At 41.4% G+C, this 15,784-nt stretch overlaps 1 protein-coding gene across 1 annotated transcript in view; it reads left to right on the top strand.

Moving 5' to 3' along the window:
- Positions 1 to 313: 313 nt before the first annotated feature.
- GCH1 (GTP cyclohydrolase 1) overlaps positions 314 to 15,784 on the top strand; it is a 48,191-nt gene continuing 32,720 nt past the window's right edge. Inside the window, exon 1 of the mRNA XM_006180853.3 lies at positions 314 to 1,231. Coding sequence (XP_006180915.2) covers positions 892 to 1,231 — 340 coding nt within the window. The 5' untranslated portion in view covers positions 314 to 891. The remainder of the gene's footprint in view (positions 1,232 to 15,784) is intronic.

The raw sequence follows: 15,784 nt of genomic DNA, 5'->3' as shown, positions 1-15,784 counted from the left end.
TCACTCTAAAACTTTTCAGCACCAAATTTCCACAACTGCGTTTGTACAAAACGCAAATGGGTTTTTAGCAAAAGCCCTAATTTTCCTTTGCTTGTAAATTAATTCCTCCAGGGTCAAAGTTCTGGCTGCCACAGATACCGTCCTTCTAGATACAGAACGCACCTAAGGGCCACTTGGTGCAACATCCCCCTGACAGCGGCCAGAGGGTCCTCTTAGGTGGCAGGTACGTTGGACATAATTTTTAACTAACGAATGCAAGCGTTTCAAGTTGTATTATTCTTCTCTAAAAGCCTAAGAGTTGTTTTCCTTACCCACACTTGAACCCCAGTCTCTTTCCTGATGAGGCCACCTGTTTGCTCATCTTTCACAGGGCGAGGGAACCAGAACACTTCCGATGCAGCGTCCTCTTTGCCCTAAGAGGAGGGGGCTGATTGGGCACCCGGACCTTGCCTCCCCCAGCTGAGGTTCCAGTTCTGGACACCTGCCTCCTTTCGGATTCGGTGTATCCCGCAACAGCCTGAGGGGGTCCAACACATTCCTCCTGGCTGGCTCTGGGAGGGACGCGGACGCTGTCGGCAGCACAGCAGCCGGCAGCACAGCAGCCGGCCCCGGGGAAGCCGGGCCGAGGGCGGGGCGAGGGGCGGGGCGAGCGCCGTGACGCGAGGAGGCTCGGCCAATGGGGGGGCTCCGCGGCGCCGGCCGAGCCGCCAGCCTATAAAATGGAGGCGCTACCGCGCTCTCCAGTCTCGACTGTTCCGGGCTTCGAACCTGTTGGTAGCTTTTGGCCTACTTTCCTCAGGTGCCTCCGGCCACAGCCCATTGACGGTCGGCGAAGTTCACTTGCAGCCCCTGACGCGTCCGAGGTCCCTCCGGAGAGGCAGCGGCGGGTCCATGGAGAAGGGCCTGGGGCGGGTGCCGGCTAAGCCGCGGGGGGCCAGGTGCAGCAATGGGTTCCCTGAGGGGGAGCCGCCACGGCCCGGGCCAAGTCCTCCCACAGAGAAGACGCCGCGGCCGGAGAGCAAGAGCGCTCAGCCGGCGGACGGCTGGAAGGGCGAGCGGCCCCGCAGCGAGGAGGACAACGAGCTGAACCTACCCAACCTGGCGGCCGCCTACTCGTCCATCCTGCGATCGCTGGGCGAGGACCCCCAGCGGCAGGGGCTGCTTAAGACGCCCTGGAGGGCGGCCACGGCCATGCAGTTCTTCACCAAGGGCTACCAGGAGACTATTTCAGGTCAGTGAGCAGACCGGCCGGCGTGCGGGGCACGGGGGAGGTGGCCGCGGGAAGTGCGCGCCGGCTCCAGGAAGTTTCCGGAGTTGTTTCACTCTTGGCAGAGGAAGCCGAGTGCTGTCACCTTCCAAATCCCGCCCTCGGCCCTGGTTCCGAAGTCCCGCCGAGGAGAGGGCCTTGCATGGGACTGCATTTTGGGCGCCCTGGGAGGCAGCGGCCTCTCCACCCGGGGCCCAGCTGCAGCGCCTTCGCGGGGTCCTCCCGGCTCGCTGCACGCAGCCGTCTCCTCGAGTCTCGGGTTGGCAGGACCGCGGTCACGGAGTCTCCCCACTCCCCTCTACCCACTTCTTCATCCCTAGTGGAGCCTGGAGTCCTTTTCGCTTGAGCTCCCAGGGCTGGATGCCCGAGGAACGTGCTAGACCCGGATCCGTGATAAGGATCACCTGGGCTCGTTGAAGTGACGGCTTCCTAGGTCATCCCTTCTCTTGAGGTCTTATTTTTGGATAGGTCTCGGGTGAAGCCTTGGCTTCCTGTGCTTGGACAGCTGGGGCACTTCTCTCTGACTTGCCAGGGCACCCAGGTCTTCAGAAAGTTGTAATTCTCTTTTGTTCACATAAAGTTCACTCCAGCTCAGGACTTTTCCAGAATTTGGCGTAAATCCGGGCGCGGGCTTTCCAGAGTTTGAGGTGTGAGGTTTCTTGGGTTAGTTTGCTACTTAAAGCCTTCTCCCCCCTTTCTCCTCACTGCCCAAATCCAAAAGCAGTAAAGCGACTTCTTGGGAGTTGGGGAGGTTCGCTGGGCTCTGGGACGTGGTGTCCCCCTATCCCCTTCCTCCGCCCCCCCCCCCCCGATCCCGAATAAGCCGGGGTGGCCCAGTGCTCTGGGCCCCTGAGGTGGGGTCAGGCCAGGAAGCAGGGGTTGAGGGGAAGGGTGGGAACGAGAGAGGTGGATGGAAAATGTCTGAGGGCCAAACTGCCTGTTTCCTGGTTGAGAGGTGTTGGTCATTAATTAAAAAGAGAGAGAGAGAAAGTAAAAAAAAACTCTGACTTATACAGCTGAGAGCAAGGTCATTTTCCAGTTCACATCTTCTGTGCCTCTTGGTGACATTTACTTCTTTGGCCTAAGAAGCCTTCTGCCCTGACCATTTCTCAAAGAATAACAGTGCTGCTTTGCAAGGTAGCCTCCCTGACTAGGTTATTTCCCAATTAAGTTTCTGAATCGAACGGATTCTGGGAAAAACAAAGTTATTTTTTCCCAGTCTACCCTACCCCAAAGGAGGGGTGGGAAATGGGTGCGAGGGGTGGGGCCCAAAAAGGAAACGATTCTACATCCTGATGCCAAGAAATGGACCTCTAGTTCTGTGTCCAAGTTCACTGTTTTGCCCCTTGATGATAAAAGGTTGGAACTTCAAAAGCAGAATTTCAGAATTTAAAGAATGAAGATCATCATTTGGTGAATTTTCTATTATTTGGTGATATTCTGTGATGTAATGAAGAAATATCTTCTTAGGGCCTTGGTCAGTCAGCCTCTTGTCGGGCTTTGGGAATCCTGCCCTTATAGAATTCACAGGAGAGAGAGATTTTTTGTTTGTTTGTTTCAATAGACTTTTTTTAAAGAGCAGTTTCAGGTTCACAACAGTATTGAGCAGAAAATACAGAGAGTTTGCCCATAGCCCTCCCCACCCACACATATACTTCCCTACCCTCAACATCCCTCATCGGTGTGGCATATTTGGTACAATCGATGAACCAACATAGACACATTATTATCAGCCAAAGTCCATAGTTTACATTAGGGTTCACTCTTGATGTTGTACATTCTGTGGGTTTTGACAAATGCATAATGACATGTAAGTCACCACTATAGTATCATACAGAATAATTTCATTGCCCTAAAAATCCCTTGTGCTCCATCTGTTCATTCCTAGGAGAGAGGGATTTCTTACCCTGAGACAGGTCACAGAATTATCAAAAGTGTCTCCAAAGGTTTACTTAAGAAATAATTTCAGAAGTTTGAGCCATAGGACCTATGACTGCAAAGAACACATCATTCTACCTTAGGGAAGTGTTCTAGTCAAGTGTTAAGTTATTATTTAGAAAGTCCATGGACCTAGGAACTGAAAGCAGACTTGGGGACTCTAATTCTCACCCTACCCAAGAGGGCCTGGGGAGGAGGGTGAATGGGAGTGATTGCTTAATGGGTACAGGGTTTCCTTTTGGGGTGATGAAAATGTTCTGGGACAAGAGAGTGGTGATGATTGTACACCATTATGAATGAGCTAAATACCCCTGAATTGTACACTTTAAAATGGTTAAGATGATGTGTTATGTATATTTTACACCACAATAAAAAAAATCCACAGACCACTTAAGATGTATTAATAGCCATTAATTGAATACTTTTTATGCTCTTTTATGCTCAAATAAGTACTTTATTTGGATGGTCTTGATTTATCCTCATTTGTGAGGTAAACACTGTTTTTTTATTCCCATGATAAGGAAACTGAGGCGGGGAGGTTGACAACTTCAAGTGGTAGAGTTGGTGTTTGAATCCAGGCAGCCTGAATGCAGATCTCTTAGCTGCTTCCTTATGTTGCTACTTAGATGCATCATTGTATCTTATCTACTAAGCATTTCAAACTGTGAGTCCTGACCTAGTACTTGGGTCACCAGCATTAAAAAAAAAAAAAAAAAAAAGGTGAAGCAGAATGGAGAAAATCAGTCTGTTACGTGTAGTAAGGGTAAATGTTTTGAGAAAATTTCATGTAGGTTTTATAGGTAGGATTTGTTTGGTATGTACTGGCTCTGGATGTAGAATGTATTTCTTATATTTGTTGTGGTCAAAAGTTTGACAAGCCTCTAGAGGACTGCATTTAAGAACTTAATATTGATTTCTTAGAGTTATAAAGAGAAGACAGAGAGGAGAGGATGACGAGGAAGATGCTGAACTTAAAGGAATGAACCCGAAATGGTGGTGGTCCAGGCCCTGCACCAACCTGGGTGGGAGAGAGAAGGAAGGATACTTTAAATCTATACGAAATGCAGAAGTAAATAATAGAGAAAACAATACCTGATTCTTATTTCTTTAGAAAGCACTGTAGAATGACCACTATAGATTGTTTTGGATAGAAACAAACTTCTTTGAAACTATCACTTTTCTACGCTTGTAAGTAAGATTCTTAACATCTTTTATGTCTCTGTATATTAATTCCTGGTTAATAGTGTTAACTTCAATGTTGTAAAATATAAAATAAGTTGATATTTTACATTCCCCAAATTATTATTTGTTTTCAGTTCCTCCCGAGTGAATTGATGTTAATATCTGATATTTGAGGAATTTGTCCATTTTCCCTGTACTGAAGCTTATCTTCATGACCCTTGCCTGGTGCACCTTTCTTTACTTTCCAGTGTGTACCTTATTATTGGTGCATCTGTCATCACCTGTAATGGGGCCAGTGTCAAGGTTGTGCAAGTCTGTTAGTGTTCACCACTAGGCTGTAGCTTGTAGTGGAAGGAGGGCTGGAAGAGACACTATCACCTGTCCCAGGAACTGGCTGTCCTTACAATAGCATCACCAAGTGATCCTTGGATCAGCTCACTTTTATCTGTTGCTGTCCCATTTCAGTTTAACCACATCCTAGTTCTTTTACATATTGAAGGTTTTACTTTAATGAGGTTTTCTTTCTGTGTATTTCCTGTATTTCCACTATTTTAAAAATTCAGAACCTTAATTAAATTGAAGGGTCTACTATTCCCTGAGGTCATTGGTGTTCAAGTCCCTGTGTTTGACCCTTTCCTTTCCCTGTCCTCTACTGGGTATAAATGGGAACATCCTCTTAGATAGCATATCTGCCAAAGGTTAAGTGAATATAACTTGTCTCATCAGTTGTCCTTTCTATGAGTTTATGGGAGTACACGAGAGTCTTGACTTGTCTACCACATTTCTAGTTAAAGTAGGTTTTAGCTTGTCCAGGATGTCAGGGCAATTTTCATAAATCAAGGTGACAGTGTCCCAAATCTTGGGAAACTTTGTGAGCCTGTGTATAACACAGCAAGAGGAGATGACACCATAGGTGATGGGTTTCTTAACTGTCTTCCCAAACTGCTCAACCATGTTCGTTGCAAGATGGTAACTATTCTCTAAGGATAATGTGAAGCAATTAGATATTTTATTTACAAAAATGAATCTTAGCCACTTCATACTGAAGTGTGCCAGCACTTACAAAAGGTTTTCTTTTTCTTTTTGAATCACAAACTTCTGTGATTTACCAAATCAGATCGCCATGGTGAACTGAGTACTGTAACAACTTCTAAGATGTGAAGAGGGGCAAAAAGTCCACTTACTTATTATCTCCTCCCATACTGTGGTTGAAAGATGAGTTTATATCCCAAGTTTTAAAGTATGTTATAGAAAAATTAACCTCATCGAGAGGTGCTATTTTGGATGCATGTAGTTCATTTAAGTCTTGATTCACTAATAAGTTTCATTTTAATTTATTTTGTTAATGAATATTTATGTAGGTCTTAGTTCTGTGTGTTGCTGGAAAGGGTACTGTGAATAAAGAAGAAAAAATAAGACTGTTGAAGTATGTGACTGGAATTTGGGAGTAGTCAAAGTTGATGAGAGCTGTTAAGTCATTGAGAATGGAGGAGAAAAGCAAGAAATAGTTTTTTTTTAAGGATGTATTATCTATTAACATTTTTTTCTGGCCTGGGGGGAAAAGTCACTACACATAACTCTGAAATGCCGAACAAATTGGTACTTGCTTCATTTTCATTGCCATAACATTTCATTCACTGCCATAACAAAGTACCACAAACTGGACTGTTTATTAAACAGAGAAACCTATTGTTTCACATGCTACAAGTCTGAAATCAATGTGTTGGTGGAACCATACTCCCTCTGAAAATTGCAAAGGGGAGTTCTTCCTTGTCCCTTCCCAGCTTCTGGTGGTGGTTGTCAATCCTTGGTGTTCCTTAGTTTGGAACTGAATTACTCCCATTCCTGCCTCTGTTGGTGTTCAAATTACCATCTCCCGCCCCCCACTTCCCTTAAGTTTCCCTCTTTTAAGGACACCAGTCACATAGAATAGAGTCCATTATACTCCAACATGCCTTATCTTAATTTAGTTAGTTACATTTGCAGTTATTTCCAAGTAAGGTCACATTCTCAGGAGCTGGGGTTTAGGACTTCAGCTTATCTTCAATATAGTTCAACCTATACCAGTGCTAAATGCTATTATTCCTAAGACTGACTGGGAACTTTACGGTTTCATTTAATTTATTCATTGAATGCCAGCCTCTGCACTGAATGCTAGTAACACAGGATGAGCAAAACCAGATATAGTTCCTTCATTCCCTTATGGAACTTATAGTCTATTGGACAGATACTCATCAGAATCACATGATAGACTGAGAAATGTAGTGATTAAAAGGACACAGCTCAATGAGAGCATTTAGTGAAGGAACTTGATCTATGCTAGGAGATGGGAAGCGTGGAAGCTTGAGCTGACATCTGAGTAACAACAAACACTGCTGGTAATGTACTATGTGCTGAACACAGTTGTGAGTGCTTTACATGTATCGCCTCATTGATCCTCACAATAGCCCTATGGGATAGGTAATATCAGTCCAATTATTAGGGATAAAGAAACTGAGGCACAGAGAGAACTTGCACAAGATCATATCTGAAAAGTAGCAGCATTGGGAGAATGATGGAGAGTGAGAATCATAATCTCTCACAGTCTATTTAGTCTTAGTCATAATATTTTACTGATTTATTTGAATCACCTCCCCTCTCCCTCCCTTTTTGTATTTTCTCTGCTGTTTTCTTTGGCCAGCTCTGGAAACTGCCATGTTGGGCATTCCCTCACTGACTCATGTGCAGTATGCTTCTCTAATTTGAGTCCAGTATTTGGTTGAGTCAGACTGCAGTAATAAAGTTTGCCAGAAGAGGGCAACTATCTAATTTTTGATGACCCCTAAATTATGAATCCTGGATTATATGAGTAATTCTTAATTCCAGGTTATATAATGAATATGTTCCCTATGGTTATACATTCTCCACTGAGTTTATCGCAATTAGATTGAGGGGTAATTTGTTTTGAGTTAACCAAAGATTGTATAAACCGAGAAGGCATTTACTCACTAGAATTTTGTTCTATTACAGCTTCAGTCACTGTCTGTACTCACATTTGAAACCCTAGCAAATTGCCCAGCTCATGTAGATAACTTGATGAATGTCTGAATTAATTTCTTAGAGACAAGGACTCCTTTATGCTTGTCTTTCTCCTACCACAGTGCTCTGTGCACAGGTATTCAATAAATGCTAGCTTTTTAATACACTAAAGAAACCTGCATGGGACTTAGCTTTATGAAAAACCCACAGAAGTTATTTCCACTGGATCCCCTGAACACTTCTAGACCAGATGTCATTTTTTAGACATCTTTGTATCTTTCACGGAGTCTTGTATCTGTAGAAACTCACCTTTTTGGTGAGATGGCTCCTTATAGCCAGTCAACATATTTCGATATCAATTGAAGCAACTGGCCCGTTTCCCTGGCACATCAAAATTCTCGTGGGGAAGAATCTCTAGAAAATCTGTCAGGATTGCAATGAAACTATTGTAGAAATGTTCAAATGTACACAGAATTAGAATATAAACTATAATGTGCCCATCACCCAACCATTTACATAAACATATGTCTGTTTGCTTTGTTTCTCCTGCCTCACACACCTTCCCCAACTAAGTTATTTTAAAGCAAATCCCAGATATGTTATTTCATTGATAAATATTTAACTATATCTCTAAAATGTAAGGATTTAAAAATATTATCACACTTTAACAGTAATTCCTTACTATCGAATATCTAGTAAGTGTTTACATTTCTTTGATACTCCCACAGGTGTCTCTTTACAAATTGCTTTGTTTGAATGAGGATTCAAACAAGATTCACACATTATATTTGATAAATGCCTTCAAGTTTCTTTTAATTTGTTACAGTTTGGTATTCCTTTCTATCTCCTAACAATTTGTTGAAGAAACAGGGTCATTTGTCCTATAGAATTTCCCACGTTCTGGATTTTGCTTATTTTCTCACAATCCAGTTTAACATGTTCCTTTAGTTCCTGTATTGCTTATATGCTAGTAGCTGGATTTAGAGGCTTGCCTCCCTGCCTCCCCCTCAACCAATTAACTCTTAAATTTAGTCAAGAATACTTCATAGGTAGGTGGTGGCATGTGCTTCCATTAGGAAGCCACTAAATACCTGGTTGTCTGTCTTTTTGTGATGTTAAAATTGATCAGCTTTAGGTGTTACTGGCCCAGTTTGTCCATTACAAAATTCCCCACCAGGAGTGATGGAAATGTTAGCTGTCTTGATTGTGGTAGTGGTTTCATTGGTGTATACATCTATACATCTATAAAAATTCACCAAATTTTGAAATATGTGTAGTTTACTGTACAGGAACCATACCACAATAAAGGTGTTCAAACAAAAAAAGTTCCCCACTAGCCTTTCATCTACTGGTTTTAGTAGTCGACGGTGATTGCCTAGATCTGTTATTTTTTAGAAGTTGAAAATAAGGATGTTTGGTTCTTTAATTCCTTCTGAATTTATTAACTGGAGTTCTATAAAGAAGATATATGGGATCTCTTTAGGCCATCTTTGCAGCTATCCAGTAAGTTTAAAAGTATTTTAAATAAAGTTTAAAGTATATAAGGTTGTTAATTTCTCTAACATATTTCTTTTTTAAAAAAAAATCTTTAAAAAATGTTTTATTTATTTACCATTGTATCATTTTATTTTATTTCATCTTGGTGAGGGGAGGTAATTAGGTTTATTTTTTAGAGGAGGTACTAGGGATTGAACCCAGGACCTCAGGCATGCTAAGCATGCACTCTACCACTTGAGCTATACCCTTCCCCATCTCTAACATATTTCTTTAATTCTGCAGTGGAGAGCTACCTACTTATGACTCAGTCCAGAAACCATAAAATAAAATACTTACTACTTTATATAAAAACTAAGAATTTTCACATGTCAAATATCAACAGAAATGAAATCAAATGACAAACTGGGAAGAAATATTTACAACGCATATTGTAGACACCAGGTTAATAATACTAGTATAAAAAGATGCTAGAAATTAATTTGAGAAAAAGGCCCAAAACACAATTGAAAAACTGGCAAGACGTGAACAGACAATTCACGGGAAAGGAAATACAAATGACTCTTAAAAGCATGGAAAGATGCTTGACTTCACCTTCAATAAGAGAAATGTATACAGACCACCCCAAGATATATTTTTCCCTTATTTGATTGGCAAAAGTCCAGAAATTTGATACTGCATTACATTTTTGAAGTTATAGGGAAACAAATATTACTGGTGAAAGTGGAACTATCCTTATGGAGGATAATTTGGCAACATCTATCAAATACAAATGCATAAATATCTTACTTGAAAATCCAGCCTCTGGGAATTGCATACATGAAATGATGTATGCTCAAGGTTAGTCACTGCAGCCTTTGAAGAAAGCATGCTAAATGTTTCATCTCCTCCCTTAGAATGCCTAAATGATACAGTTACTTTTTATAGGAAAACGGTTGGGGGAGGGACAATAAAATGTTTATATTGTTATTAAGAATTGGAGGATACACAGGCTAGTCAGGGATGTGAAATGGGCAGATGGCCAATGAGTAGAAGCAAGACTTTTCATTATATTTTTAGCTTTTGAAGTATATGCATGTATTTTCAAATCGATAAATTAAAAAACACTGTGACAAAGTTGTTTCAAATCTAGGAGTAAAAGAAATACAACTCTTTTTAATGGCTAGCTAATGAGAAATCAGATTACTGAAAACCCTTACCCTGGAATTAGAGGAAAATAGTTAGATGTATATATTTGCAAGTTTGATCTTCACTGTGATCCTTATTGCAGATAGAAAGAGCCCAAGTTTGAATGTGACCTTGTCCTTTAACTCTGTATAAGTACCGGCATGTCTCTAAACTTAATTTTCATCTTTCTCTTTTTGTAAAGGGTGGTAATACCTGCTTTGCCTGGGCTCTTACAGGAATTAAGGTCTGCAAAAAGCACCTTGTGCTTAATATATTCCTTCTTTTCTGATGAGGAAGAACTGCGAGATTGGATTAATTGGGAAGTGTTTTAAGAATGTGGGACGTTTTGGAGCCCTGAGCCACTATGTAAAATGTCCAGTTACTCTGAGGCCACCATGCTGTGAGGAAGCCCTGCCACATGGAGAGGCCACATCTAGGTATTCTGACTGGACATATGAATAAAGACTCTTCCAGGTGATTCCAGTCCCCAGCCAACTGGTCGTCCCCACTCAGGCCCCAGACATTGTGGACTAGAGGCCGCTCATCTCCTCTGTGCCTCATCTGAATTCCTGACCCACAGAATCCCAGGATGTAATAAAATAGTTGTAATAAATTCTCGGGTGTTTTGTTATGCACTAAGAACTGGAACAGATTTTGAGATGACGATGGTTAGAATTTGCATTAGTGCAAAGGAAAAGGAAGTGACTTAAACAGACCAAGAGATGGCATGATGGTTTAAGGCAAGAAATTTAAATTTCTGAATGATCAGTGCAAGGCTGAGAGTTGAAAAGCCAGGAGAGTGCCTGCAGTCCTCAAAGGAGTGAGAGGAGGAGAGGTGTCAGCATTCAGACAGTAGGAAGAGTGAGAGAAGAACAGAGACAGCCCTCAGGGGAGGTGTGAGAAGTGTAAGTGGCAGAAAATGCTTTTAAAAATAACTGGGAACAAAAGGAAGAGGTCATTAGACAGTAGACTTGAGCCTGATTGCCTGGCTTCAAATCCCGTTACTTACCAATTGTGCCTGAATTGCCTCATCTGTAAGATGGGGCAGTGAATAGTACTTATCTATCTTATAGGGTTATTGTGAGGATTGAATGAGTTAGTACACATAAAGTGCTAAGAGAAATGCCTGGGTATATGAAGTACTGTACACAATTTATCTGTGTTAGTATTGATACTGAGATTTTATCTGAGGGTGATGTTAGTAGTTTCAATAGCTTAATGTGGTCAGAAGCCAGATTGTAGGACCTTAGAGAGTAATTTGACAAAATTACAGGAAATGAGAAATTTTTTGAGGTGTTTTTTCTTGACTGTAGAATCAAGTGAGTTTCCCCTTGGTGTGTATCAAGGGAGCAACATTCTAGATGCTGGTGAATGAAATCCACAGATGTTGAAGAGAAGACTGTGGGCACCCAGACTCTGGGAGGCAGGCCAGGTTGTGTCCGAGTGATCTCACATGATCCTCCTGTCAACCTGGAGGTCATACTCCTTGTAAAGAGGTGGAAACAGAGGAGGCTCTGGTCAAGTCCCTTGCCAGAGGTCACAGAGCAGAACCCAGGTGTGCGTGACTACAGCGCTCATGTTCTGGGTGACATCAAGCCCCTGCAGGTTTTCAGTGCCTGTGTTTCATTTTCATGTGAAGATCCATTTAATATGTGAGAATTGTAATCCCTAGGAATTCTGCTTTTCTTCCTGGGTTCTAGCAAAGAGAAAGCCAAGTAGTTTTAGTTTTGAGGCATTTCTTAATATCCTGACTTCAAGATACTTCATGAAGTTTTTGATCAGGGAAATTTGTGAAAAATTGTGGGAAAAAAACCCCCAGCTAAATTAGATACAATTCTAATGTGAATTAATAACTAATAAACTTTCCCCCACTTAATCTTTTGAGGGAGCTATTTGAAAACCAAAATTGTATATATTTTGTGGTCATTTATACTTTATAAATGTGAGTCTGTTTTAATGGTTTTATTCTTGAGACACTTTGCAGTTCTGTTTGTTTTTTTTCCAGTTCTGTTTTAAAGAACAGGGCTTATACTTTGTTAAATGCAATTACAAATTCTTAATCTTTCATTTAAAGTAATTTTCTCTATAACTACAATGGTATGTAAATTTCAGAGATACAAATTTGTTTTATCTTTTTGAACAATTAGGCAAAATATGTTCCATCTGTACTAACATATCCAAGTTGTGTTGAAGTATGCACAGTTGAGTGTTGCATATTTTTATTTGTTTGCTTTTATTGTGGTAAAACATACACAACATAAAATTTACCATTTTAACCAATTTTAAGTGTATAGTTCAGTGGCATTAAGTATATTCACACTGGTATGCAGCCATCACCACAGTCTATCTCCAGAACATTTTCATGATCCCAAACTGAAACCGTACTCATTAACCAACAGCTCCCTGGTCCCCTTTCCTCCTGGCCCTGGAACCACTAGAACCAGTAGAACCACTGTTCTACTTTCTGTATGTTTTTGAGTATTCTAGGGACTTCATATGAGTGGAATCATACCATTTTGTTCTTTGTGTCTGGCTTATTTTACTTAGCATAACGTCCATGTTAACATTATTTTAAAGTTTAACTGTTAGGTCCTTGTTTGAGCCAGTAACTCTTCCTGTAGAATGTTGTATCTTCTTAAATTTGTAAGTATTGTACTTTTATTTACTCAAGAAATCCTTAGAATTGAATATATATTAATATATACACATAGTGTGTGTGTATTTATTTATCAAACACCAAGTCTGTAAATGATGCTGTGCTAACTATTAAAAGGGAAAGCAAAAATTGCTGGGCTCGGGCTCGGGCTTGGGCTTTGGCTTCAAGAAGACTGTGGTCTACGCTAGCAGGGACCGGACACCAAGTTTCTGCAGAGACGAGCAAATGGGGTTCTGTGTGGATCAGAAGGAAGGTGGGTTCTTCTGCTAGTTTAGAGAAGATTATGGTCTTAGGTGTTCTGGAATAAAAAGAATACACTAATATTCATAGTTGTCTGTGTTGTGGGCACAATGGGGCAGCTGGTTGGTGACATGGTGATGTGTGGGTTGGTAAAGGAGTATACCAGAGGTAACATATGGGAATAGGAGTTTCTTAGGGTACACCGTCACAGACAACAGCAGGCCACACAGGTGAGGGATGCCTGCATGAGCACTGAGGGCTGGTTGTTGGGGTGTTTTATAAGGTCGTGTGACAAGATGCCTTATTGGCTTGTGCACAATCTCTGGCTGGTTGTAGGTGAGGTAAGAGGTTTAGGGTCCGTGAAGGGCAGTGGGGTTTGACTCTGGCAAGGTAGGCATTACCTGGGGCTATTAGTTTGTAAGGGGAAACATGACCAGTAAAGAATGTCAGACATCTAAGAGCCCAGGAATGGGGGTTGTTGGACTTAAAATGATGTCAGTTGGCCCAACAGTCTGTACCATAGAATTAAAATTAAATAAGGTTTTCAAAGCAATTAAGTTTATTTGAAACTTTTTAATGATCAGCATGGGAAGGCATTAGGGCTGGCGCCTTTCTCTGTTATTTTGAAAGTCCATTCTGGCCAGCCAGCCCTTCTAATAAACTTTACCTGAACACAAGTTGCTAGCTGGTCCTTTATAATCTGGTCATTCATTTCATCTTGGAATTCTTCCTTCTCATTTAATCCCCTTGGTTACTTGTGCTTTGAGTCCTGACTCTTGTATTTCCTTAGTATCTGTAGACTGCCTTAACACTCTTGCTCTAACTCTTAGTCATCTCTCACCCAAGTACAGTAACTTACTGGCTGCCTTGTCTCCTAGCTTGTCCTGCTCCAATCCATTAGTGCCAACATGATTTTACTGACATCGAATAGATCTCTCCCTTCTGAAAACACTTTCTTCACCATAGCTGTGACGTTTTGTTGTGTTCAGCCTCTTGCCTGTATTTTTTCCTTCTCTTCCATCACCATCTCCTCACAAAGGGCAATGTGGAATTTTAGTTTTGTGCATAGTTTCATTCATAGACTGTTTTGAAAAACCACTCTCATTCCTACACTGGACCTGGAAACTGAGGCAGAAGTCCTACACGAGGCTTGTTCTGCAGTATTTAACCCTTATTATCTGCTCTCTTCCTTCCTCTAATTTTTCTTCTTTTTGTTTTGTTTTGTTTTGGTTGCTAACCATGAGAACCACCACCCCCTGCCCCCCTCTAACCCCTCCTCCTCTGCCAGTCAACAGCTATTGCCTATCTAGAGTTCTGTTAACAAGCCCCTAGGTTTAAGTGAGGAAACTGATGGTTGCTGAGTTCTACATTGAATTTTTTAAAGATCTGGTTGGTCTAGATGCTGTTTCAATGAAGTTCATGGCTATTGTTGTGAGGCATGATTTATATACATGTATTAGTTTTTATTCTCAGTAGGCATCAGAGCCCAGTTCAACAGAGGCCATTGACAAACATCTCAAAGACGGAATTTTTCACTAAATAGCTTAAAATACAATTCCACTGATTGTATAGTTTATACACTCATGGTAAGATGTTCATGAGCAGTAATGGAAGTGTTGGGTGCTGGAGTTCAACCGAGAGGCTGTCAACTCAGTGAGGACCCTGCTGAACTCCAGACTGCTTTAAAGGTAGAGCTGCAGTAGATCATACCTCTCTAACTGACCACCCTCTTCAAGATGTAAGTGCTGCTTTTAAGGTACAGGCAACCATGCAGGTGTGCCACTCTAATTGCCCATCAGAAACAACTTGCCTTTCCGCCATAAGGGTAAGGTGCAGGTAGCTGACAGCCTCCAGCTGTTAGTGCCTTCAGGATTTGCCTCAGTGGAGGCCAAGCTTATCTCCTGCTGTTTTTCCTTTTGTTTTAATATCCATCTCTTTCTTTCTATCCCCTTTCCACCACAATAAATTGAGCCTTTTTGAGGGTGGCCCTTTACAAGTGAAGTAGTTTATAAGAGGGAGACAAGTCTTTCTGCTGCATATTTAGTGTGTTAGAAATGATCGCTGATATAATTCTAAGGGTCTATTTGGTGTTTCTTAAACTATCTTAGTGTGTTAACAAAGATTTATCCTAGTATAATGGGAAGAACAACTAGGCTGGACTAGTCACAGCATCCACACTAACTCGTTTATGACCCTACACAAGTCATTTTCAAGACTATTGTGGATCTGGTCTGCAGGGAGAGGCAGTTGGACTAGAGTTGAATTGTCACACCAAGGTCTCTGTGGTCTGGGCACCCTTGTCAGTGTTGTCTCATTGCTCACTAGTGATTTCAACAGCTGACAGATGCAGTCCTAGCAAGGACCTCAGGTTTCTTTTATTGCTAGAGGTGCTGTTTTCCTTTGAAATATCCAAGCTACACAGATAGTTTCTATGGTAACAGGTCTCTTATTTTTCTTGTGACGAAGATTTTTGAAAAGGTTTTTCATTGGTATGTTCTTTAGGGTCAGTGGTCCTCTAACCTGTAGCCCCTTTGATTGGACAAAGCCTTTATTTAAAGCTTTCCCCTCAGGAATATTGTAGATACTTCTCCAAGAAGAATAAGCAGTTGCTAGTCATATTAGCACTTGAGGTTTTAGTCTATTAATTAAGCTTCATATCAATTAGAAGAGGAATTGGTAGAACAGTTAATACCAAGAAAACTGATATTCTGTTAGGATCATGACATTTTATTTCAGTTTTACTTTTTATTATGTGAAATTTTCAAACACTAAAAGTAGACAACATTGTATAAGGGACAGCTGTATACTTACTACCCAGATTT

Source organism: Camelus ferus, chromosome 6, assembly GCF_009834535.1.
Source record: "Camelus ferus isolate YT-003-E chromosome 6, BCGSAC_Cfer_1.0, whole genome shotgun sequence".
In the NCBI taxonomy this organism is placed as follows: Eukaryota; Metazoa; Chordata; class Mammalia; order Artiodactyla; family Camelidae; genus Camelus; species Camelus ferus.
Note: the sequence above shows the minus strand (reverse complement) of the source record. Positions and strands in the feature narration are given on the sequence as shown.